At 37.9% G+C, this 27,712-nt stretch overlaps 2 protein-coding genes across 2 annotated transcripts; one reads left to right on the top strand and one right to left on the bottom strand.

Annotated features, from left to right (window-relative positions):
* LOC120594494 (lysine-rich arabinogalactan protein 18-like) lies at positions 1 to 23,006 on the bottom strand. Its single transcript, XM_039852520.1, has 4 exons — positions 22,918 to 23,006; positions 22,369 to 22,816; positions 13,069 to 13,120; positions 1 to 66 (listed from the first exon to the last, which is right to left on the bottom strand). Exons 1-4 carry the CDS (start codon positions 23,004 to 23,006, stop codon positions 53 to 55), a joined length of 603 nt encoding a protein of 200 aa, XP_039708454.1. The 3' UTR covers positions 1 to 52.
* Positions 22,898 to 27,712, top strand: SOWAHC (sosondowah ankyrin repeat domain family member C). The gene has a single exon (XM_039852597.1). It carries the CDS (start codon positions 23,072 to 23,074, stop codon positions 24,713 to 24,715), a length of 1,644 nt encoding a protein of 547 aa, XP_039708531.1. The 5' UTR covers positions 22,898 to 23,071; the 3' UTR covers positions 24,716 to 27,712.

Genomic DNA, 27,712 nt, shown 5'->3' with positions numbered 1-27,712 from the left:
TCTCTGTTCATCATCAGATACTTGGGAGGGAATACAAGATTTTGCTGCCATGTTAGACTGACAAAGCTGAAAACATTAAAAGAAAATACAGATGTTACTTCAAAAAAACCTATATCTAAATAATATATTTACATTAAAAAGGAATTCTAATATTGTCATTATTACCAAGTTTGACTTATAATCTACACAACTGACTCATTTTTAAAACTGTAGTTTTCTTGCTGGCTAGATAACTGCATAAGTAAATAATATATTCAACATAATATACATTATGCGCTTACACACACACACACATAAACACACACACACAAAACTGTAAAAAACAAAACCAAACCGTAAACTCTCATTTTTATCCAGGAGGACAAAGAACATTACTTTTATCTGAAAGACTGTATAGGAATAAAAAAGAAAAATAAGCTATTTCACTTAAAAAAATACTCTAGGAGCCAAGAAGGCCCTCAAAATTAGATATACTCCACTGTAGCATGCCAGGGGAAATAGAAAAGTTAGTGCTCCAATTTCAGGACAGTAGGGAAAGCAGAGATTTTAACATTTGAACAAGTCCCTTAGTTATCCAATTAAAACACAAATAATTGTCATTTATATATATACTATCATTTATATACGTGCCCGTCACTATGCTAGCACATTAAGTACATTTTCTTATTTAATTCTCAGAACAGATCTGAGCAATATGTTCCCACAGCATCAGGAGAAAACTAGGATTTTGAAAGGTTAAATAACTTACACCAAATAATACCAGCCAATAAGCTGTAGGCATAGGTCTGATCTGACTGCAAAGCTGGTGTTCTTTCTAGTACTCCAAGGTGTAAACCAAATACATATTCACTATGTTTGCAAAAGAAAGGAATGCGGGAAGAGAAGTGTAAGGGAAACTGCGCAAATTTCAAAGCAATGCTACCTCAAAAGGCACTGCTACCCTACTTTTGAGTGCAGTATAAGATGCTAAGGAAATGTATGCTTTTTTAAAAGGTAATATTAATATGGATGTATACCAGAAAAAAATGCAAACAGTGCCAATGAGAACACACTGCAAAACAAGTTCCCTTCCTACCCTTGATTCCCTAGTATCTCAGTTCTCCTCTCCAGAGGCCACCAGATTATGTATTCTTTCAGAGACAGACAATGCATGTATAAGCACATGTGAATATGCAGACCTCTCATTTATATGAATAGTAGTGGCCTATTGCTCTATATTGTGTTTTTTTTCCCCACTTAATTATCCTGGAGATGTTATACTAGTACCCAAGATCTACCTCATTCTATCGTATAGCATTCTGTTCTGTATACTACAGTATATATGGATGTTCTATCTTTATTTAAGCAGCCTTCTAGTCTTTAATTACAATGACTTATGCTGCAATGCACAGCCTTGCCCACAGGTATGATGAAAGGGAGAACCTTACCGCTGCAGCAAGGAAGTGGTATTTCTGGAGCCTCAAACAGCTCCTCCGCCTGCCACTGGGACTGTGATTACATTTCCACACGGACACACAGGTATACTTCATGACTAGGTTTTACAGACTGCTAACAATAATATTCCTCTGGTGCATTCTGAATAATCTAAGCCTTGGAAGACTAGCCTTGTTAAGTAACCACTATACATACAGTGTTGCGAAATCCTGAGTAGCTAACTGAACATACTATTCCAACATGAAATAACTCTTGTCGATTGGAAGATGCTCCTATATAGAATACACATATTGGCTGTGTTTTCACAATTTAAAAAGTAAGCAGTACATAATGATACAAAGCACCATCAGAACTGGTCTAAGGTTTTGTTTTTAACTGTCAATACACTTCACCTTACTTCCTCCAGCCAGCCCCCTGCCATTCTAATTAAGGCCGCAAGGCCCCAGTCAATGTGTGGCACATAAGCAGTAGATCATGTCCCTCTACTATGTCGGGGCAGAAAAGTGAGAGTGACTAGGAAAGAGTGGTGGTGGTAGTTACAGAGATTTGGAGAAAGGAGAGATGATTAAAGGCCAAAGCAGTTTTCAAAGAAGACAGTGATATTGCACTGAGTCAGAAAAGTGGTAGAGCATCAGATGATGTGGCATTTAAGGTAGAAAAAAACCCTGAGCACCAGAATGGAGACAGAATTTTGTATCTGGAGAAAGTAAGTAGTGGTTATGAGTCTGGTAAGGAAAAAAAGGTTCATTGTTATGAATAAGGTTGAGAAACAGATTTGGGACAATATAGATGAGTAGCTGACTGGGGAAGTTTAAAGTATCCATTTGCTGGTAAAGGCAAAGAAGTGCCATAGAAAACATCTGCTAAGGAGTCCTGTTCACAGCCTTGCTTGCATTAAACTGAATCAGAGAGTAAACATTCCATGCTCAGTGTTACTTCCTAATGTAACATGTTAATTGCTCGAAACAGTGATGGAAGTGAGGTGCCACACATCTAATTAACTGAAGGCTGTGTTAGTTGTGTTATTTCCACTTATCAACTATGGAACTTTAATGAAAATACAGGAAGAAAGTTTTGGGTTTTTAATATAATGGATAGCATGACTAGATTTTCGTGAAATGTTGCTCAGTAAGCAGTTTGTTAGATAAGTAAAGTTTGTTTAGGAAAAAAATAAGATAGGTTTTGTCTTTAAACTTTGACTAATAAAAGCTAGATTATATTTCTATCATTTATGTAAGTTCATATCAAATATATGCTTTGGTTTATTCATTTTCTGTGTTTCTGAACACCTGCCCAAAAGCCTACTCAAAATCTCTGTGGATAAATGTTTTGATCAAGAAGTATGAATGAGTCACTTAAAAATATTATAAATCATTGTTTTTAATATTTTCCACTGATACTACTTGACTAGTCAAATTTCTAAAACAAGTTTTAGAATGAAAACAGCTTTTAATAAATTAACGGGACATTATCGAAGGTAAAATAACAAGGGGGTAAGAGATGAACCAGTCCTCTAGAGGTAAATACTTAATTAAAACAAACAAATAAACATCTGGAAGTGGAATTCTAGTCTATTCTATCGCTGAGCACCTACTTCTGTGTGCAAATCACTATGATGGGTACTGGGGTCTCAGGAGTAAGACATGGCCCTTGACCTTAAGAACTTATCTCGGAAAAACACAAACTCATAACAGGCAATCATAATATAATGCCAAGGCACAAGGAAGACTAACAAAATCATTACCTACACTTGACTACACAATCACAGTTTCCTTTTTTTTTTTTATTTTAAATACATATATACATCATAATACAGAAGCACACATAGAGTTAAATCTATACAGTTACCACCTAAAAAGAAAAAACTTATACAGTTCCTTTAACTCCTTGGCAAAATCTAACTCATATTTATCTTTTTTAAGAAGTTGTAGTATATAATGAATCACAGAAAAAAAGTGCTAGAACATTCTGGGGTAGCTGGAGGAAGATCAGGTTCTCTACTTTCTTCAAACTTTCAGTTTGGGGAGTATGGGCAATACAAGAGAGGTGGCATAGAATTTGTCCTGGGGTCTCTTGGGAGACATGGGGTAGATGACCTTTTTTGTTGAGCCAATTATGGGAAAACATCTGGTGACTCTTTCACTCTTATCAGGGCCCTAGACAACAACTTTCCTTACCCTACTTGGGAACTACCTTAAGCCTCTCTTTAGGTAGAACAATGAGCCTTAGAGGAACAAAATTCTGACTTGACTTTAAAACAGCTTCATTTTAACTTCATTTTCCCACAACTTTTATCTTTATAAAATTAATCCGAGCTAGAATCGAAGTTTTCAAATTGTTCCCTGGTGTTTCTTGGAGTCTTTTAGGACCAAAAGAAAAAAAGAAAAAAGAAAGAACGGAAAGAAAGAAAGAAAAAGAAAACAAACGAAAATGTTAAGGGAGAATGAAAAGCAGAGAGTGATCAAAATAATTATCCGGGCCTATTTCATGGATTTTGAGAGGGCAGAGTTCGTTGGCTTAAAACAATACTTTGAAAGGTTCAACAGACTCATTCTTTAAAATAAATTTATTAAATCTTCAGGTTAAGGAAACTTTAAAATAAAGTTAATAGTGCTAATCTAAAATTTTCCTAAAATAAGTAGTAATATTACCTTATTCGAATTATGCAGAGGATGATTCTAGAAGTGGATGCTAATTCCAACCCAGGGAAAAAGAATTCAAATGAAGTCAATGGGACTGGGTAATAAAAGGCCTCCTGTGTGCATGCCCTGCCTGGATCTCTCCCAGGAGAGTCTCAGTCTAGGGCCGCCTAGGGTATTCCAAGTCACATCAATATATCAATTTTACCGCAATTTTACCATCATCTCTAATAAATACAAAAACTAAATGATAATTATGAAGTCTAATATTCAGCCTGAAAATATCATCAAGATGAGGAAATTCTTGATAATGTTTCATGGAAAAAAAAACAAAACAAAAAAAGGAAGGTTTCAAGCTTAACAAAAGCTTACAGTATTATGTGGCTGGTTAAAATACAAATGTAATCTTATTTTGAAATTACCTTCCCCCCTTAATTAGAAAAAAGAGTATTTCATGTTTATTATAGGAAACAATACTATTTCTAATTGTGTTGTTTTAATAACACTGCAATAAACATCTTCCTTGTGGCAGCCAAAGTGGTGCTCCACTTAGTCTCCTCTGGAGCAAAAGCTTGCCCTTTGGCTACGAAAGAGTACAGTTAGCTGACAGTCTTCAGCTGCAGAGCCTTCAGGATCTGCACAGTACTGGACCTAACATCACTATTTTCCCAGGCAGGCCATAGCCGAGGACTGAGCACAGTGAGGGTATCAGGGACCTGCTACTTCTGCCCTAAGCAGGCAAAACTAACAGGCAGTCGAAGCTCTCCACTGGCCTGGTCCAGACTTTGCCAGATAGGCAAGGCCTCTGAGGCGCTCTCTCTACCGGATTCTGCTTGCTCACCTTTCTTTTCACAACTGTCAAGATCTGCACCAGGGCCTGAAAGCTTGTCCTTTCCAGTTCAGTTTCTTCCCCCTTTCTCTTTCACAGGCATCACTTCTCCTCCCCACTTCCACTCCTAATCAATCTCTAACACTCCTAACTGTTCAGCATCTGCTTCCCAGAGAATCCAAAGGGACACACCTATATAAGCATCAATTATTTTGTACATCTGTAATTTCCTCATAAATTCCTAGAATGCAATTACTGGTCAAAGTTATAAATATACTGCCAAACTGCCCCTCAAAAAGGCTGTACCTGCTTACATTTCTAAAATTAGTATATAAAAATAAGGTGTCCTTTTCATTAGTAATTAATACAAGAATTAACAATTTTTAAGTATTTGTCAATTTGATAGGCAAAAACTGATAAGGTCATTTGACTTCTGGTATTTTGAACATTTTATTTCAAGTTATTGGTCTGAAAATTATATAGTATATTTTCATAAATAACCTATTCATGTTTTTTCCCAACTTACCTATCAGGGTATTCCATTTTTTCTCTAAGAAGAGCCACTGAATATAACTCTATGTTTGTCATGTGTATTGCAAATATATTTTCCTGATTTGTCACTGATCTTTTCAATTTTCATAGAGTCCAATCTATCAATCTTTTCCTTTATGGTTTCTACTCTAAATGTAAAGCTTAGAAAATCTTTCCATATCCTGAGGTTTAAAAAAAAAATACATCTAAATTTTTTCCAAGTTGGTTTATGATTTCGTGTCTTACATATAAGTTTCTAGGCCTTCTAAAAATTACTTTCTAGTGCTGTGGTTAAGGAAATCTGACTTTCCCCCAACATTGCTAGCCTATTGCCCCATCAAAGGAAAGCAAAGTATACTCAAACACCTATAATCGGTCTTCTGGAAATGAATCTCTCAAGGGAAAAACTTAGACCCATGAATAAAGAGGTAGATCTGGCACAATGAAGACAAATTATTGAAGGACTAGAACTATATAGCAAGAGTGGAATGGGCTGCCCCATGGAGGGATGCTACTGTTGGCTGTAGGGGGGTTCAAACAACTGACACAGTAAATCATCAACTAGACAAACTCTAGAGTTGATTCCTGCACTGAGTGAAAGCAAAAAAAAAATCTTCTAAGGTCTCCTTCAACTCAGATTTTATGACTGTATACCTCTGAGCAAACAATGAGGAAAAAGTATGTGATGTGATAAAGAATGAGAAATGAGTCATGGAAACTGCATGTACAGACAAGGTGGATTGAGGAAAGACAACAAAATTGCACCTGGCTGATGTGAAGACTTCTCGGAACTAAATCTCAAGGCTTACTTAAATGAAAAGTAGATGGCTTAAATTCCCGGGAGAGAGCATAGTCCATGTAGAACAGGTGATAAAAAAGCCAAACACAGTTGAGAAGTGATTTATTTAACTGAGGAAAAACAAATGGGACAGGAGAAAAAAAAGGAAAAGACTCATTAAAGGGACTTAAAATTGATAAGGAACATATGGGAAAAAAGAACAATGAGGAATCAGTTTGAAGTCTATCAATATATAATGCTTTTAATGTATTCTACAAATACACACAATATTTACTAAAAGGCCTTATATTTTCAGAACAGAATAACAGACCCCAGTCATTGAGGATCAAAGATGAGTAAGTAAATACCCTTACAATGTAAATTTTAGTACAGGTGGGAGACACACATATGATTATGGATAGGATACAGAAGTAGCTCAGGGTATAACGAATCCTGCATGGTCAGAAGAAGCAGTGCCAAGAAAAGGCTTAAGCTGAGACTTGAAGGAGAAATAGAAATTTTCCTAGTAAATAAGAAGGTAGGGGAATCAGTGTATGCACAAGCATGCAAGTATACTTGGTATGATGGAATACTGCAGTAAGTTCATTATCGTTTAAGCCTAAGGAGGCTTAAGTTCAAGTGCAAGGACAGCAGAAGAGGTAAGGTTGGTGTAGGCAAGAGAGGGCTGGGCATCCACTCTGACTTAGAGTGTGGCCATGAGCGCCCTCAATTGTCTTAAACTAAGGTAACTTGGTAGATGTCACCGTGAAGCAAGAAAGAAAATATGAGACAAATCAGCACAGATTTGATGTGATTTTGGAAATACTGAGTTTAAGGTTCCATGGGCACCTTGGATCCCTCCAGGAGTTTCCACCTAATCACCTGAATCTTTAGTCAAGTGTATAATTAATCTAGGGCAATTTTTACATCATTTTTAAAAACAAGTACAGTGGTAATTCCCATTACTCTGGAAGTTTCCACTGATTCCATAAACTTGAATTCTTCCACATTGGTGAAAGCATTAAAAATTCAGCCCACCTCACTAAGCCAGTCAGGCAGACTTTTTAGACTGAATAAGTTAATACCTATTACTAGTAACAGGCTGCAGTTTAGAAGGTATTATTTTACTTTTTTAAGTCAGAATGTATGCCAGATAAATTTTCATTTTCATTTTATGTCAGATATATCTTCAAAAGGAAGGAAAAAGCTGCATATACTAAGTCTATATGAAATTTTGGCTATGGGGAATATTACAAAGATTAGAGACTTATGAAAATAAGAGAAATGATATGGTATGATATTGAGCAACAAAAGAAGTTAAGACTGTACTGACATCATGGCTATAAGTAAGAATTACTTATGCATATGAGCAAGCATATGGAGAGTCTGATCACATACTTCCTTTTCTTGATATCCATTCATATTATTACTTACATAAATTTAACAAAGACTAAAATAGAAAAAAAAATACGTCACCTCAAATATCTATAAAAATACATTTATTCAACAGCTATGTACTGAGTACCTACGATGTCCCAGGAACTGCCCTAGGCATTGGGAATGTGTAACTTAAAATAGAAAAGAATCCCCGCCATTATGGAGCTCTCATTCCAGTCAAGACAGGCAAAAATCAATGTAAAACATATGCTATGCTATGATAATAATCACAAATTTAATAATGACAAATAAAGAAGGAAAAAAGGATAGGAAATGTGGAGATGGCATGGGGAAGCGGTGCCATTTTGAGCAGGGTAGTTAGGGCAGGCCTAACTGAAAAGGTTAGCAAAGACCTAAGGGGTTGAGGGAGCAGAGCTGGTGAAGGGCATATCTGGAGAAAGAGCATTCCAGGCAGAGAAAACTAACAATTGCAAAGATCCTGAGGCAGGTGTGTGCTGCTGTGTTTGAGGAAGTATAAGGAAACCAAGTAGCTGGAGTGGAAGAAGCTGGAGTGGAAGAACCGGGAGGTCAGAGAGGAATGCAGTGCCAGATCACTCAGGGTTCTTGTGGCTTATTCTAAGGACTTGACTTTGAAGCATTTTTATTATAAGAGGGACATGAATCCTCTGTAGTAAAAGATTTGCTACAGCTACTATGTTGAGAGTAGACTGAAGAAATGGCAAGGCAGGAGCCAAACTAGTTAAGAGACTATTGCATTAATCCAGGAAAGTGATCATGCCAGAATGTTAGCAGTGGAAGAGGTAAGATGTGGTCAAATTCTGGATCTACCTCGAAGGGAGAACCAATAGAACCAGCTGAAGGCTCAAAGTGAGGAGACACTAAGAAAGGTTCCAAAGTTTTTGGTCTGAGCAATGAGGAGAAGGGAGCTTGCATTTACTGGGAATGGGAAGACTGTAAGAGGAGGACTAGGGAAGATCTGGAGCTGTCCCTGGAACATGTTACATTGGAAATGCCTATTAGATACTGAAGTGACGGTACTGAGTAAGTAGTTGGATAAACAAGTCGTGCAGAGTTATCTGGACTGGATATAACAATTCTGAAGTAATCAATATATGGCTAGTAATGCTGTGGAATGAGATGAAATCATCCAGGGATTGAAGGTATTTAGAAAAGAGAAGGGATCAGAGAACTGAGCCCTGAATGGGCTCCAACATTTAAAGGTGACCAGTTCAAATGATGGAGAAGGAACAGCCAGAGGGTAAAAGAAATCCGGAAAAGTGTGAGTCCTGGAAGACAGGTAAAGAGAGTGTTTTAGTGGGGAAAGAGTGTGCCATGCCTATCCTTTGATGTGTGGCTGATTTCAGGTCACAAAAGAGTTACGTAATTGTGAGAGACCTTATGGCTCACAAAGCTGAAAATTTTTACTATTTGGCCCTTTAAAAGTTTGCCAACCCTTGTTCTAGAAGAATGAGAGTGTGAATGAGGAAAATACAGTATAATTTTTAGGCAGCTTCTTGGGTTTAGTGGTCATGACAGTAAAGTGAAACCATTCAGCATGATTTTCCTCTGTCATATTCAGCTGTGAGGGTACAAGAGTGGAGTCCAGGGACAGTTTAAGTAGGTACGGGGTTTTGTCAGGGGAGAATGATGGAGCAAAAGAGGGAACCGAGACATGCAAGGAAATGGTTACAAATGTTGTAAGGACTAATTTAAAGCTGGGTAAAAAAAGGAAAAGAAGGAACGCAGAATACAAGGGAAAGGGGAAAGGCAGTAGGAGCAACAGATCAGGTCAGACAATTGTAGGATCTGAATACCTGAGAGAGTACACAGGCAAGGTAGGAGGTGTTGTCAGAGTGGAATGCCTGAAACTGAGATTATTGGATTATATGCAGTTATTGGGTAAGGAGAAGGTCAAAGTATTAACTATAAGAAAGAGAGGCTAAAGTAGGATAGAGCGCACAAGATATTTTAGAAGAGGAGGTCAAAAACCGAAAGGCAGGGTACTGAATGGATAATCTGTGTGGATATTGAAATCCCCCAGAATTACCACAGGTTTAATGTTACAGAATTACAAGGAGCCAGCAGCAACACCATCAAGCACAGGGAGCAGTGGGGTTTCAGAGATGACTGGACAAAGAAAGGTGGTAAGTATACAGTATGATAGCTAAGTGAGTGTCAAAACTGGGAATACTTAGGGAAGAGAGAAGAATGATCTCGAAATGGCAATGAGGAATAAAGTGGTCAACTACCAGGACTCCAGGAAACAGAGTGATGTCATCCAGACAGTCAAGGTGGGAACGAAGGGCGGGGTAGAAGGGCGGGGTAGATTTTTCAACAAGGTACAAATGCATTTCAATGGAGAAAGGCATCTTTTTAAAAAATGGTGTTTATGATAATTCCATACATACGAAATTCTGGTAAAGGCAAAAAAAATAGAAACAGAAAATTTATCAGTGATTGTCAGAGATTAGGAAGACTACAAAGAAGCATAAAGGAATTTGGGAAGGATGGTGATGAAACTGTTTTCTATATGTTTGCAGTTGTGGTTACACAACTATAAACATTCACCAAACCTCCTGGAACTTTATACTAAAAAAGAGTAAATTTCACTGTACATAAATTATACCTCAATGAAAATGCTAATTCATAAATATATAACAAAATTTTCTAACTAAAAGTAATCATGTATTGGGAAAGTAGTTGCTAACAAAAACAGCCTATTTGAGGATAAACAAAATGATTAAGACAATATATGTATGGTTATCCTGTAAGAAGCAATAAAAAAGAAAATATACAGCAAAATATGCAAATACAAAATGAGATTATAATATTTTCTCCAACTGTTCAAATTATAATTCAGTATTAGGTTCTTTTGGTCCTCAGAATTATGTAGAAACTGTAAATTATAATTCTTTTCTATACAACAGAACCTCTATTACTGTATGAAGCAGCCTATCTTCTCCCAAAACAGAGAGCCCCTACAATTATCTCAATGACCCATGTCACAATAGAGAAGAGACCATGACATCAATATAAATGCATGGCTTAATTAGCTATTAGAATTAACTAATTTTGGTGGCAACAAAAGTAAACTGCTAGTGCACTAAGTAACTGCCAAAGTCAGGTATGAGGGCCTAGGGCGAGGAGGTACAATGACAACATAAAAACAAGAGGGTTTGTTCAAAAATCTGAGAACAAAATTTGAGAAAGATAATCCTCATCCCTCATCCGAAAAAAAAAAAAAAAAAAATGGAGACAGTAGTACTCAGCTCATGAGGCTGGGTGGATATATTTGATGACGTAAGTACTGAAGTATTTGCCATAGTGAATGCACTGTGGCATTTGGTAGCATGTAGTTATTCCTGTGGATATAGTCAAAGTGGCAAAGGACAAATTCATATAAAAATATATCTTGAATATTTTAACATTTGCAAAGATCTTTAGAGATTAGTAGACTGCTAAAAAAGTAAAAATATGTCCAAAAAGTTAAAAGTATTGCCTAAAGTTCCCTCTAGTTTTAAATATATATACATTAAAGAAAAATTTATTTTTTTCATGACTAGTAAATACAGTTGAAAGACATTTCATGTCATTTTAAGGTTGAGGATATAAATGAGGTCTGAGATGATGCATATTCTTCCTGCCTAAAATATCCAGCCAGTTCTTCTGCTATTCTATGGCCATCTCTTCCTTCAATACTTAGCTCAATATTGAGCTTTTACAAAGTCTTCACTCTTTATATAATTTAAAGCTAGTAAATATCACAATCTTACAAATAGGTTGTATTTTCCAAGAGTTAATTTTAGTGAGCTTCTTGGATTTAAAATACAGTTTCCACAGAAATGATATTATAAAGGGAGTTAAGATTCTGAGTAGGTTCACAAATGCCTCACTTAACCCATAATGTACAGACCATTTATAGTCCTAGACTAAGCTTCCAAATCTGGCAGCAGACTAAAAAGAAAGTACATTAGTTGCCCTATTCCTAGAAAGCCTAACTACAGATGATGCATTCTTGATGAGGATATTACCCTTCCAAAGGTGGTAGAAACTGGTTTTAGGGGGATAAAACAAACAAACAAACAAACAATGGTTTGTGGTCCTCTAAAGCTCAACTCTATCTGAAAAACAATTTATTTACTATTGAATTCCCCTTCATTAGGAAGAACTTAAAGTTAATCAATTAATTGGATTAATTAAATCTGTTACTAATTAATTAGATTTGATTAAATTTAACTGAATGGTCAATAATGAAAAAATGGTTAAGAAATAATGCTCTAGATAAACCTTGAAACAGGCAATGTTTGCATTTAGTATTTTCTCACATTCCTTTCGTAGCCCTGTCCCACGCTGTCCTGCCTCCTCCGGTCTCTTCACCCAGTCTGGTGCAAAATCAAAACTGCTCACTTGTGTTCACTGCGAATGACACTCTTACTTTCTTGATTCCCAAGATCTCACTAGGCATTAGGAAAGCAACCCAATGACTAACTTTCTCTGACCTAGCTATACTATCCTAAGAGGAGAAAAGACTTTTTAATGTGAATTGCATGTAATATAAATAGGAAATGCTGAAGATTACACTGGAGGTCAGGGATAATTCGACGTCTTTTTTCCTGAAGTCCTGGATCACTGAGCTACAGACTGAGTGGTACCAGCCACCAATTTGTCAATAAGGACAATTTCTCATCTACTCATTTCAGACTACCCCAGTTAAGCACGTCTCTTAAAACAAAGCTCCTTTATAACAAAAATATCTTTTTAATTTTCAAAAATCATCCAAGCAATTCTGGCTCAATTCATAGCCCAAAGTATTGTTCTGGCTAGAGTATACATTGAACTGAGCTAAAGTATCACTGTGTTCACATGTGTTCATGAAAAAACTGGAGTAGAGACTATTTATAAAATATTTACGATATCCATCAATATACTCTCTATCTAATATATATTTCACTATTGATGACCTCTTCCTACACATATCATGCTGCCTCCATAACAATAGCCCACACAGGGTAGGATAAACTTGATCTGGTTCTTAATAGAAAGGAAAAGAAATCAGAGAAGTCTCACAGTTCTCCCACCTTATCTTGTGTTTCCTTAATAGCTAATGATGCCCGAAACTAGCTTGGAAAGGCTAAGGAACCCATCATATCTGGCAAGGACCTGCAGAACCAGCTCGTCCTCTTGGTCTCTTCCCATTTCCGTATCTCAAACAGAAATTATCTCTTCTCCTTTCCCCTTAACCTTAACCCTGCTTATTCCTCACTATGTATACTATATATTTTTTCAACATATGCCATTATTTAATTCATATTTAAATTATATACTCAGGTCTGATATCTTAGAAAATAACCCTATTCATCCTATATAATTTCTACCTCTGGTAATAAACACTTTTGGAACATACTCTTTGTTAACTAAATGATTACTATGCAATCTCTACTAAACTGCCATATACTTACTTCTACATCTGTCCGTTGTCTCAGGCCCAGATATCACAGAATTTAGGATTCTCTAGATGGAAAAAGATTTGGAATAGCCTTAAATGGAATATTGCTGAGAGGGTGTAGCCTCATCCCTCATCCCTAACAGAAGTTCTATAGACTTAACTCTCCCATGTTCACATCGTATATGCTACCATTTCCTCTTATTTGAGTATCTAAACATCTTTCCTTGTAACAGAAAGAAGTATGAGTGAAATTCTAAAGCCTGGGTTCATTTTCCTCAGCTTCAATTTCAAGGTTGAATTTCGAAAAACTTTCAAAAAACTTTTTTTTACCTTCCTTTTCTAGTCTCACTACTCAGTTCACTTTTTAAAATTCACCCCAACCATTTATTTATTCCATAATTTAAATTTTTTTAGGGTCTGAAAGAAATCTGGAAATTCTAGAATTCCCAATACAGTAATTCATGGTTACTGACAGAATATGGTAACCATGATTCTTAAAACAGATGCTCCAAATATATGGTCTAGAAGTAACATGATACTTAGACAACTGGCACTGTTCCAGAACACCCAAGACATGGAACTTCTCTAACTAGGTAACACTCTAATCACACACCTTTACATGTCTATCACAGTAAGGTTTGTAGGTAGCAAAAGGGAAACCTGTATATCTGATGTGACATTATTTAAATCAATCAAAACAAAGACAAGGAAAAGGAGGCTGTCAAAATATAATTCTGAACAACTTTAGGACTGGCAAACAAAAATTCACCTTTGAAATGACAAGTTCTGGAATGAATCATATAATGTAATGATCTCTGAGTTCTATTGGATCTAAACTACTTCAGCCAACTCATCAATGAAAAATCTCTGGACTTTTAAAGAAACACCAAAAAGTAGTTTATTTTAAAGAAACTTAACTGTCAAATACAAAATTTCAAAGACAGGAGGAATACTGAGCAAAACATGTATATTTACTAAAAGTGATACTAACAAAGTATAAGTGCTATATCCTAGTCTACTAAATCATAATATTTGTTCTAAAAGTATTTAAAATGAGAGTTTTAAATCTTTTGGTTATGGGTATTGATACTATGAGAAATGTGATTCGTATTTCCATGATCTTCAAATCAGTAGTAGATACAAATTCCACAAGGTATTCAATTTTTTAAATAAAGCATCATCTAAATCAAACTTCCTCCCAGTTATAATCAGAAGAAAGTATAAAAATTAAAGTCTCAGTGAAAAGCTTTGAGAATCAGGTATTTTGTACTAGGAATACTTACTTAAAAATCTTAAGCTGAGAAAATCAGATTCAATATGGTTCAAAATGAGGGATTAATACATATGCTTAAAGAGAGAAAATCTATTCTATAGCAATATAAAAATTTAAAACACCCTCATACCTCCTCTTCCAAATACATACATGCATGCATGCATGCATACATACATACATACATACATACATACATACATACTCAATACAAATAGTTAGTCTGGGACCACATAAAAGATATGACACTAAGAGTGTACAGCCTGGTGGAGGGTGGAGCTTCATTAGAACATAAATGCAGACCAACAAATAGATCATGGCTGTCTGCAAGAGTATAACTTATGCACTGAACATTCAGCGAGAATAAAATGATTAAAGGTGAACATATTATCTATATAAAAAATTATCAACACCTGTCCTCAAAGATATATGATCATGGCTATGGAGGATACAAAGAATATTACAGGTTGCTCTTCCAGAAGACAGATCTTTTCATTGTGGGGGAAGGGAGGAATACAAGGATCAATAAAATTTAACTGATGTAAAAAAGTTAAGTAACAATACAAAACACATATTGGGTGATATTGCAAGGTGGTATATGACTAATGGTAAAAGAACAGTATGACAAACTGCCAAGAGTTAAGATCTAACTATGGGAAAGCTTTGGAGGTGGGGCAGGAACTTGGTCTTTCACTATCTAATAATGATTATAGGATCTGGATCAGTGGGAAAGAGGATGTCACTCCAGATGGAGAATGGGAATACACAAAGGCACTGAGGTGGTAACTAACTCCAAGACATCGAAGGAAAGAATTAAGAATCACAACTTTAATATAGAAAGTAAAACAAATGAGGAACACCTCTAAGATACAAAAATTATTTCTCACTGAAAAAGAAAGAGTTCAGAAGCCCTGCAGCTGAAACAGGAAATGACAAAAACAGACAGGAATTTAAAAGATTTAGACACCATTTAAAAGATTTCCTAAGGACAGTCTGAAGGAGAAATTTATGATGGTGTTTCTCAGAAGACAGGAGAAGGTAGTCAACATTATTTCAAGATCCACTATCACTACTTTCCAAAAGTAGGAAAATAGTCAGCAATAAAGAATGATATAGTCAAGATCTCTTGAATTATAAAACTTCTACAATTACTAACAAAAACATACTGGAGATAGTGAAAGAGACAACATGGCCAAGAGTAGATCTCACCATCACTAGCTGTGATTCCTTGAGCAAGATACTAAACCTCCCTGAGTCTTAATGTCCAATTCTATTAAAAAAAAAAAAAGTCTGAAAACATAACAAAATCTGTGAGACACAAGCTAAAGTCTTGCTGAGAGGGAAATTTATATCACCAAGTGCACGCATTAGAAAAAAGGAAAAGTCTCGACTCCATGATCTAAGTTCTCACTTTGAGAACTCAGAAAAAGAAGAGCAAAATAAACCAAAAGCAAGCAAAAGAAAAGAAGATCAGAAATCAGTTATATATTGAAAAGAGAAAAGTAAAGGAGAAAAATCAACAAAACAAAGAGCTGGTTCTTTGAGAGGCTAAATGAAATTGACAAACTTCTAGCAATACTGACAAAGAAAGGCAAAAAAAACACATTACATTGGAAATGAAACAGATTTTGGAATATCACTACTGACCCTGAAGACATCAAAAAGATAATAAGTGAATTCTATGAACAACTCTATACACAGAAATTTGATAACTTGGAAGAAATGAATCACAAAACCACAACTCATCCAAAATAAAATAATATAAATATCCAGGTAACTATTAAGGAAATTAAATTTGTAATTTTAAAATTCCTCTAAAAGAAATTTCCAAGCTCAGATAGTTTCAAAGAATCCTGACAAACATTTAAAGAAAAATTAACACCAATTCTACACAATTTCTTCCAGAAAACAGAAGAAGGAACACTTCCCAATGGTTTTAATGAAGTTAATATTACCAAACCAAAGGCAGCACAAAAACCTATAGACCAATAACCCCCATGAATTTGATAAAGAGCATCTACAAAGAAACCTACAGCTGTGATAAAAGACTGAATACTTTCCCCACAATATCAGAAATATGGCAAAGATGTCTGTTCTCACCACTCATTCAAATAACGCTAGAAGTCCTAGCCAGTACGACAGGCGGCAGGAAAGAAAAGGCATAAAAATTTGCAAAGGAAAAAATAAAACCATCTCTATGTGCTGATGACATGATTTTCTATGTAGAAAATCTTAATGAATCTATTAGGAATCCTAACTCCTAGAATAAATGATTCATCAAAGTCAAAAGATACAAGACACAAACATACAAAAACCAACTGTAGTTTTATATACTAACAAGGAATATGTGGATGATGAAATTAAAAATATAATACCATTTACAACTGCTAAAATAATGAAATAGGTGTACATGGTCCTCCCCCTTATCTTGATTTCGCTTTCCATGGTTTTAATTCCCACAGTCAACCTCAGTTTAAAAATATTAAATGGAAAATTCTAGGAAAAAAACATAAGTTTTAAATCACATGCTGTTCTGAGTAGCATTATGAAATATCACACCATCCTGCTCCATCTCACTGAGGACGTGAATCCAGAGTATCCACACTGTGTTAGCTACCCACTTGTTATTCACTTAGTAGCATCTCGGTTATAAGAGCGACAGTACTGCAGTGCTTGTGTTCAAGTAACCATTATTTTACTTAATAATGGCCCCAAAGCTGTTAATGTGGATATGCCAAAGAGAATCTGTAAAGTGCTCCTCTTTTAAGTGAAAAGGATGTATAGGGAAAAAAAAAAACATGGCATACATAGGGTTCAGTAACTACCTATAGTTTCAGGGATCCACTTGGGATCTTGGAATGTATGCACCCAAGGTGTGTGTGTTGGGGGCAGGGGGCACTGTAATTCTAACAAAACATATGCAGGACTTGTATGCTGAAAACTACATGATACTGATAAAAAATAAAACAAAATATAAAGAAGTGGGGAGAAATACCGTGTCTATAAGTTGGAAGACTCACTATAATAGAGATATTAATTCTCCCTAAACTGATGTACAGATTTAATGTAATTCTTATCAAAATCCCAGCAAAATTTTTTAATATATAGATAAGACTATTCTAAATTTATAAGGAAAGGCAAAGGAACTAGAACAGCCTTTTTGGGGGAGGGGGGGAATCATAAGATGAGAGGAATCAATCTATTCTAAAAGGCAAAGGAACTAGAACAGCCTTTTTGTTGGGGGGAAATCATAAGATGAGAGGAATCAATCTATTCTATTTCAAGACTATACAGCTATGGGAATCAAGACTGTATGCTAGCGGAAAACTCAAAAACAGATCCACACAAATATGCTCAAATGATTTTTGACAAAAGTGCAAAATCAATTCAAAAGAGGACAGGCAGCCTTTTCAACAAATGGTGCTGGAGCATCTATAGTCCAAAAAAATGACCCTCGAACTATGTCTCACACCTTATATAAAAATTAACTCAAAATGGGTCAAGGGCTTAAATGTAAAATATAAACTAGAAAACTTTTAGAAGAAAAAAAATAAGAGAAAACCTTTGAGATCTAGGGTTAGGCAAATAATTCTTCAATTTAACTTAGGAGGAAAAATTGAAAAAAAAATAGAATTTATCAAAATTAAAAACTTTTTCTCTGCAAAAGACACTAAGAAAAAACTACAGACTGAGAGAAAAAACATTTGCAAATCACACATCAAGGAAGGGTTAGTATCTAAAATATATTTGAAAAATTCTAAAACAATTAAAAATTCCAATTAGAAAACACAAGAGAAATGAAACATTTCACTGAAGAGAATATGCAGATGGCAAATAAGTACATGAAAAGATGTTAAACATCATTAGCTATTAAGGAAACACAAGTTAAAAACAAATGTCTCACTACATACCTATTAGAATGTCTAAATTAAAAATAGAAACCAAATGCTAGTTTGGATGTAGAGAGCCTGATCCCTCATACATTGTTGGTAGGAATGGAAAATGTGCAGAATCTCTGGGAAACAGTTTAACAATTTCTTATAAAACTAAAGGCAACCGACACGTGACCTAGCAACTGTAGTCCTGGGAATTTATCCTAGAGAACTGAAGACTTATGTTTTTGTTGTTACATTACATGTTACTGTACATGATGTTTATAGCACCTTTATTCATAATAGCCCAACAATGGAAAAAACCCAGATGTCCTTCAAACAAAGTGTGGTACAGCCATACCATGAAATACTACTCAGCAATTAAAAGGAACAAACTAATGATACATCCAACAACCTGGACGAATCTCCACAGAATTTTGCTGAGCGAAAAAAATCCAACCCCAAAAGGTTAAGTATTGTGATTCAGTTATGTAAATGATGAATTGACAAAATTATAAAAATGAAAAACAGATTAGTGGTTGTTGGAGGTTAAGGAGTAGGTGTGTTGAAAATGAAGTGGCTATGGCTATAAAAGAGCAACCTGAGGGATTCATATGGTGATGGAAACTTCTCTATCTTCATAATATCAATGTCAATGTCCTAGCTCTGGTCTTGTACTATGATTCTGTAAATGTTATTATTGAAGAAAGCTAGATAAAGGATACAGGGATCTCTATTGCATGTGAATCTACAGTTATCTTAAAAATAAAATGTTTAATTAGAAAATAAAGGTGGCTTTATTACTGTATTGCAAAATAACTACAGCAATTGACAAGATATCCAACACTAAATAGTCTTCTCTTCAGACCATGTAATTCTGAAGATTACTATGAACCAAAGTTTATAAAATACATTTTCCTCACTCACACATGCACACAACATATAACAAGGCAATCCGGATAGAAAAATTGAGAGATCTCTAAATACACCATAGGGTGGAAAGAGACTTGGGCTGAATAAGGGAGAAAAATCCTTGTTCAGGACCTATCAAAGAAACTGGCTATATTTCTTTGGACACATCACCTAATCTCTCAGACTACAATCTGAACTCTGTTCCTACAACCTCGATTTCTAATTCAGGATATTGTTTAGACTAGTAAGTAATTCTCAAACGTTTTGTCTCAGGCTCCCAAAGAGCTTTTGTTTGCATGAATTACAATTACTATTTATAGTATTAGAAATTAAAATATAAAAATTTAAAAAGACAAGTATATACAAGGACACATTCCATTAGCCCTCAGAAGGGTGTGGTCACTCCACAACATGTAGCTTCTGGAAAATTCAATGTACACTCATAAGAGAATGTGTATGAAAAGGCAAATAACAGCTTGGTATTGTTAGGAAAATAATTGTGACCACACTTTGAGATCCACTGGATATCAGCAAATGAGATAAATACATAAAAATGATCTGAAAGGTACAAAATACCAGGCAAATCAGTCACATGTATTCTTTGAAGGTATGAGGGTGCCAAGGCTGAAAAATAAAAAGAGGGTTGGGGAGATCAAATCCTAATGAAGGACAACTTGGGCAACCACACAGTTGGGTAAAAAAAAGAAGGAGCAAACTGGGACTCCAATGAGTAAACAGTCAGGGAAATGGGAAGTCCTAGTCACAGTAATCAGGGAAGGAAAATAAAAGGCATCCAAATTGGAAAGTAAGAAAACTCATTATTTGCTGATGATATGATACTATATATAAAGAACCCTAAAGATGCCACCAAAAAAAACTATTAGAACTGACAAATTCAGTAAACTAGCAGGATACAAAATTAATATTCAGAAACTGGCTGCATTTCAATACACCAATAACAAATTATTAGAAAGAGAAATTAAGAAAACAATTCCATTTACAATTGCGTCAAAAAAAAAAAAAACCTAAGAATTAATTTAACTAAGGAAGTAAAATTATATGACACTGAAGAAAGAAACTGAAGAAGGTACAAATGGAAACATATACGGTGCTCATGGATAGGAAGAATTAACATCATTAAAACATCCATATTACCCAAAGTAATCTACAGATTTAATACAATCTCCATCAATATACCAATGGCATTTTTCAGAACTAGAACAAATAAATCTGAAATTTATATAGAAACACAAAAGATTCCAGCAATCATTAGAAAGAAGAATATAGTTCGAGGTACCATGCTACCTGATAGCAAACTATACTATAAGGTTATAGTAATAAAAAACAATATAGTACTGGGATGAAAACAGACACATAGATCAATGGAAGAGAAGAGAGCACCCAGGAAATAAACCCTATGTCTCTATGGCCATTTATCCATGACAAGGGAGGCAAGAATATACAACGGGGTAAAGACAGTCTCTTTAATAAACGGTGTTGGGAAAACTGGACAGATACATGCAAAAAATGAAACTAGATGAACTCAAAATGGACTAAAGACTCAAATGTAAGACTTGAAGCCATAAAACTCCTAGAAGAAAACATAGACAGTAAACTCTCTGACACTGCTCTTAGTAATGTTTTCTCTGATATGTCACCTCAGGCAAAGGAAACAAACAAACGAAATAAACAAACGGGACTACGTCAAACTAAAAAGTTTTTGCACAGCAAAGGAAATCATTAATCAAACGAAAAGACAACCTACCGATCAGAAGAAGATTATTTGCTAATAATACATTCAATAAGGAGTTATTTTGCAAAATTTATAAAGAACTCATAAAACTTAATAACAACAAAAAAAATCCCATTAAAAAATGGGCAGAGAACCTGAATAGACATTTCACCCGAGAGTATATACAGATGGCCAATAGACAATATGAAGAGATGCTCAGTCACTATCATCAGGAAAATCCAATTAAAACCATAATGAGATATCACTTCGCACGTGTCAGAATGGCTATCATCAATAAATCAGCAAACAAGTGCTGGTGAGGATGTGGGGAAAAAGAAACTCTTGTGCTCTGTTGGTGACTATGAACTGGTGCAGCCACTATTAAAAACTGCATGGAAGTTCTTCAAAAACTTAAAAATAGAACCATATTATGACCCAGCAATTTCACTTCTAGGTATTTATCTGAAAAAATCCAAAACACTAATTCGAAAAGATACATGCGCCCCACATTCACTGCAGCCTTATTCACAATAGCCAAGATACGGAAGTAATCCAAGCGCCCATCAATAGAGAATTGGATAAAGAATGAAAAAATAATGAAAATTTTACCATTTGAGACAAGGATGGACCTAGAGGATATTATGCTAGGATAAAATAAATCAGGCAGAGAAAGACATATACCATATGATTTCACCTACATGTGGAATCTAAAGAACAAAATAAATGAACAAAAAAACAGCTTCAGATACAGAAAACAAATTGATGGTTGCCAGGTAGGAGGGGGTTTTGGGGGAGTTTGGGTGAAAAAGGTGAAGGGTTTAAATAGTATAAATTGGTAGTTACAAAATAGTTATGAGGATATAAAGTACAATATAGGAAATACAGTCAACAATATTGTAATAACTCCAGGTGTGCACTAGACTTATCAGGAGAATCACTTTGTATATTAAATATCTAACCACTACGCTAGGCACCTGTAACTAATATATAATATCGAATGTCAACGGTAATTAAAAAATAAAAATTAATATTCAAAAAGTCAGTATACAACTGTAAGAGATCACTGCTATTATATTAATCTGTCCTATACGCTCAAAACCGTTATAAAAATGATGCACCTACAATCACTGTTTCAGATTTAACTTTTGACAAAGACTGGTAAGCCAGGCAAAAACTTCCAGCCACTCCCGCATGGCGCGCTCAGCGAGCTGGGAGGGGCGCGCCCTGCGCCCCCGGTTGGAAGCAGATCCGCCACATGCCTCCCCGGGCTACAGCTGGAGACAGAGGATCCCTCTTCCCTGCCCAGTCGGGATGGCAGGTAGCGGGAGCCCGGGAGGACCGGGGGTCGCAGAGGGGCGCAGGTCACCATCAACCCCTGGACCGGACGCGGCCGGGACTCGGCTGCCGCCCTGAGCTCTAGACTGAGGAAGTTACGTTGGGACCCCGAGGAAGGCGGGGCGGGGGTCCTGGGAGCCAGGCCCCGGTGGAAAGGCAGTGGAGGAGGCGTGAGGGGTCGGCCGGACTCACCAAGTGCCGCGCCACCTCAGAGGTCATGGTCCCAACGAAGGTGAGCGAAGCGGCGGTCTCAGCCCCAGCCCCCGAGCGGCGCGTCCCAGCGGCGGATGGAGCCAAGGGGGACCGGGAGGGCTTAACGTGCGGGGCGCGGGCCGAAGGCGGTGCAACGGGAGGGGCCGGCCTCCGCCGGAGGTCGGGGAAAGGGGAGGGGCCGAGCCTAGTGGGCTCAGTGACGCGCGGCGGGGTGCGAACCTCTCGCAGGAGTGCCCCTCGATGTTTTATAAGACTAGGCAATGAAGGGGGAAGTGAGACTGGAGGAGACTGGGGACATGAGGGAGAAGATGCCAGGAAATAAAGCCAGGACTCTTCAGCTAGCCAGAGACATCTGGCGGGAACAGCGACTGCCGACTGCGGGAGGGCCGGAAGTGGGCGGGGCACGGGGCGGAGCGAGCCGTGTTCACTAGCGGTCGGCAGGAGCCGAGATTGCGGCCAGCGCGGGGACCGGAAGTGGGCGGGACGGGGGCGGGGCTGCCGGGGGCGTGTTTGCGCTGGGCGAGGCACCAGTAAGGCGGTGGCGGCTCCTCTGGCCGCAGTCGCGAGGCTTGGAGCCTGAGGAACCCTCCGGACTCCAAGTTCGTCGAAGCGCACATCTTAGGTCGGGCCGTGATGGGGCCGGGTTGAGCCGCCCACCGCCAAACGAGCAGCGCTTCCACGGATGGAGGAGCCGGCGGAGCTCGGCCCCGAGGCGGTGCTGCGCTTCCTCGCGGAGCGCGGGGGCCGGGTCCGGCGCGCCGAGCTAGTGCAGCACTTTAGGGGTGCCCTGGGCGGCGAGCCGGAGCAGCGCAGCCGCGCCCGCGCCCGCTTCAAGGAGTTGGTCAACGCCGTGGCCACGGTGCGCACCGATCCCGCCGACGGTTCCCAGTATGTGCACCTCAAGAGGAGGTTCTGCGAGGGCCCACCGTCGCCCGAGACCGCGCCCCCCCGGGACCTGCCCCGCATCTCGGTGACCGCAGAGCCCGAGCCCCGCGGCGGCGACCTGGAGGTGCCTGACGGCCGGGCCAAGTGCTGCTGGGAGAGCGGCCTGTCCTCCGACGCGGCGTCCTCCGTGGCGCCCCCGAGTCCGGGCTGCGAGCTGGACGATGGGAAGCCCTCCGCCACCACTCTCGGGCCGCCAAGCCTAGCCGGCGACAGCCGGAGCGGACCGTCCTTGAGTGGCGGGGCCTGGAAGAATTCGCGGCGCGATGCGCAGTCTCCAGCCCGGGGATCGTCTCCAGCCCGGGGATCGTCCCCAACGCCCAGCGAGGACCTGGAGCCCCCGCCCCACGGCTGCGAGGAGGCGGAAGAGGGAAGCTCCTTCTCGGGGGCCACCACCCCGAGGTCTACTCGCCAAAACCTCCTGGACCTTGTGATGGGCAGCTCCCCGCAGCTGAAGAGAAGCGTCTTTCCTGGGGGCAGCAGCCCCGGGGGCTTCTCTGGGGGAGGACGCGGCAAAAGCGGGGGTGACTCGGACAGTGCTTCCATTGCTTCGTCTTCGGCAGAGGAGGAGAGCAGCAGCGGGGGCTCGGTGACCCTAGATCCTCTGGAGCACGCCTGGATGATTTCAGCCTCAGACGGCAAGTGGGACAGCCTAGACGCGTTGCTCACCTGCGAGCCTGGCCTACTGGCCAAACGGGACTTCATCACTGGCTTCACTTGCCTGCATTGGGCTGCCAAGCACGGCAAGCAGGAGCTCCTGGCCATGCTGGTCAACTTTGCCAACAAACACCATCTGCCTGTGAACATCAATGCCAGGACCAGTGGAGGCTACACTGCTCTGCACTTGGCAGCCATGCACGGGCACGTGGAGGTAGTGAAGTTGCTGGTGGGGGCCTACGACGCAGACGTGGATATCAGAGACTACAGTGGGAAAAAGGCCTCACAGTACCTGAGTCCGAGCATCGCCGAGGAGATCAAGAACCTGGTGGGAGCCCTGGACGAGGACGACGGAGAGAGCGCCACCGGCAGCGGAGGTGGGCGCTGGAGACTGTCAAAGGTGCTCCCCTCTAACCTCATCACCAGCAAACTCTCTCACGTCCAGGAGGATGGAGGAGATCATCAACACCACCACCACTTGGCTGAGGGATGGGCTGGAGGGAAAGCAAAGGATCCAGGTCGCAAAGCCTCAGGCAGCTCTAGTGGGCGGATAAAACCCAGACTCAACAAAATCCGCTTCCGAACCCAGATCATCCACACCACACCCTCTTTCAGAGACCGGGAGCAGCCACTGGAGGAGGGAGAGGAGGAAGAAGACGAGGACCAACCTCATAAAGGCCACTCATCCTCATTCAAATTGAGACCGAAGTCCAATGTATTTGGGTAAAAAATAATTTCTTTTAGAAAGTACTAAGGTTTATTTGTCTTCCAAAATAGAATGCTGGGTGTAGGCAAGAAAGTGAGACCAGAAAAGTCTTAGGCAAAATTCCGCATTCTTACTTGGGGGGTTGGAATGGGTGGGGAGGAATTGCACCTAGCACTCTGCGGGTGAGGTGGATTTCCAAGTGATTCATCAGACCTTGACCTAGGCCTCTTTTCTTCATGACATCCCTCTACCCTGGAGTCCCTGTTTCCAAGGACTAGAAGTGTATCTAAATTGATGGTACAAAATTGATGACTGAGGGTTCCTTTGATTTAACCATTACTGGATGCCATGCAAAGTAAGGAATGAATATTGGCGTTGTTATGTATCTGCTTTTAAAAATGGTTACTCTTTCAAGAGTAACAAGAAATGCAACTTGTAATGAAACTGGTAATATTAAGTGGGAACAAAACTATATATTGCCCTGTAGTTATTTTACTAATCGCATTTGCTTTTTAAGATAACTACTGAAGGTCAGGTCGGAGTTGAAATGCAAAAATACTAATTAGAAAGTAATGTGAATAAAAATGGGAATCCTGTTGGTATCCTATTTGTATTGTAAGTAGTAGTCAACTATTTTTTAAAAAGCAATTTCAGCATTAATCACGGAAGTAACAGGCAGCATTCACTTTTGAGTCAATCTGTAGTATGATTTTCTCTTAACTATCACTGATACCACCACACTTAGTATTAAGGTACATTATTAATAACTACACAATTTTTTAATTAAAAAAAAACACTTTTAATAACCTATGGTACTTTTGAGTAAAATACTGCCTTTGGTTCTGATTTTCACTAACTTGTCACTAACTTATTTCTAACTTGTTTCTTGTTGCTATTATAAAAGTCTAAATTTGCTGGTTTTTATTCTGGGATTATATAACCTTATTGATTCTATTTGCCATGACCCTATTTGATGGTGCTTAGAGTTGAATTCCCTACAGAAACTGTCTCTGGTTTAGATGATTAGCAAAAATTGGCATAAATGTTAGCCTATGCTTCTGTCAAGTAATTATTAAATCAACTTTATGACTCACATAAGGTACACTTTTTGTTTTACTACTAAAACACACTCATAGTCTCTGTTTTGTAGCAATATTTTGCAGATGTTTAAAACACTAAATCCATTCAATTTTCCATGTCCTTGACTCTATTAGAGAAGTACAGTGAAGTTATGAAAAGCTGGATAGTAAATCTACCCAGTTAAAAATAGCACTTTAAAAAAGGAAAAAGAGAAGAGATGGTACTTTTTCTATATTTAAAAGCTGCTGGCTATTGAATTCCTTTGTGAATTCACTTTGTGATATAAGTGAAAAATATCATTCGTTAAAATTAAAGACAATGTGGTTCTTAATTACATTCCATTTGAATATGTTGGGGTAAATATTTTATAATTATAAAATTTTACTTATAAGCATATCAAATCTATTTATAACAAGATTCAAAACAACTTTTGTGGGAAACTGATTTCAACAAGTCCTCTCCCTTAGTCTTTCTGTTCTCATGATTACTGAAACAGAAGTACCTTGCAGCCTATAGAGAGATTGAATGACTTAACAGCTTGCAGAGTGAATGAACCAATATGTGAATGGCACGGAACTGCAGTCTTTAGAGAGGCCTTAGATCTTTCATTTCCCAAGTTGCAGAAATTTTAACAAGTTTATCGTACCTCTTTAGATAGTAATCGAATTTGTTTAAAGAGTAATGAAAAATATTCACATAAAATATATAAACTATTATCCATTTATGTGCCTTCATTTTGTTTTTGGATTATGGAAATGGGTCATGTACATTCGAGAAGCACTTTTATCCATACATATGGGTGAAAAACTAATTTTGTATAAATTAAAAATAGGTTCCCTGAAGGTGAAAGCATCCATTTGTTCTGAATCATATGCACATTACCTATATCTACTACAGAATAAGCTATAACTCTCCACCGAGGAATCTTTACCTTTCATCGACATGTAAAACTAAAGTGATAGAGAGTAGGTACTTCAGAACCATCTAAGTATTCTGTTACACAATCAGTATTATTACTCTCTTAAATGTGTATGTTACTAATTAATTGCACAAAACCTATAATTTACTAGATCTTTAGAGGTTGGGCCAATACTTAATTTAACTTGCTTTTCACATTAAAGGTTTTAACTTTTCCAATAAAATATACTTTAAATTTTTAAAAGTCATTCCCAAGAGGAACTTCTTTAGCATTCCTTGCTATGATGTGCTCATGTAGCATTTTCAGCTGCTTAACTCTATATTTCTCTTATTTTTCAATTTCTAAATTGAGATTATACAGAGCAAATGATTTGTGTAATTTGACATTTGTGGAGTTATACTTACTATTAATGGGAAGTATATCAGTTACTTAGATGTTTGTTGATATGAAGCTGTGTGGTTAGAAAACCCAAGTATGTTCATGTGTTTCTTATCGGTACGCTTTAAACCAGTGAATGTATGTCCCAATTCTCCTCAGTTTTACAGTATATAAAATGCAGCTAAGCTTGTATAATTTGAAAATCTGGTACTATTTTATTAATGCCTGAAATCTTGGAGTCCAGGATGCCTTGTCTCTTATTTTTTAAATAAGTGAAACTTTGAGAGTTTAGAATGTAAAACTTGTAGTTTGTTTTGTCAAAATAAAAAGTTCACACTAGATTCTTTTCCTCTGAATTGTCTAAATCTCTGTAGTCCTTTATACATTTTACCTGTATTGTGTTTTACGGTTCACACAATGCTTTTTGAAGTTGCAATTTAGTTGATCTCTTTCCTATCCCTTAAAGTTACTAGCCATATAGCCCTAATTTACAGATAAGAAAATGAAGGTTGATGGCTGTTCAGGGTCATGAAGTAAATGGCAGTTAGTAAGATTTTAAAAGATTGAGTACTTTTCCACATTATCCTTTCTGCTCTTCAAATGACACCAGTGATGGAGGAATCAACTTGCAGAGAAGGTAG

This window comes from Pteropus medius, unplaced genomic scaffold, assembly GCF_902729225.1.
Source record: "Pteropus medius unplaced genomic scaffold, Ma_sr-lr_union100, whole genome shotgun sequence".
NCBI classification, from domain to species: domain Eukaryota; kingdom Metazoa; phylum Chordata; class Mammalia; order Chiroptera; family Pteropodidae; genus Pteropus; species Pteropus medius.
Note: the sequence above shows the minus strand (reverse complement) of the source record. Positions and strands in the feature narration are given on the sequence as shown.

What these genes read in the sequence shown, in the direction of transcription:
- LOC120594494 (XM_039852520.1), bottom strand. Translation starts at nt 23,006, where the DNA reads ATGTGCGCTTCGACGAACTTGGAGTCCGGAGGGTTCCTCAGGCTCCAA. An exon ending in GAGCCGCCACCGCCTTACTG is followed by an intron (nt 22,817 to 22,917) that starts GTGCCTCGCCCA and finishes GCCGACCGCTAG; the next exon opens with TGAACACGGCTCGCTCCGCC. An exon ending in CTGAGGTGGCGCGGCACTTG is followed by an intron (nt 13,121 to 22,368) that starts GTGAGTCCGGCC and finishes TTTTCCATCTAG; the next exon opens with AGAATCCTAAATTCTGTGAT.
- SOWAHC (XM_039852597.1), top strand. Translation starts at nt 23,072, where the DNA reads ATGGAGGAGCCGGCGGAGCTCGGCCCCGAGGCGGTGCTGCGCTTCCTC.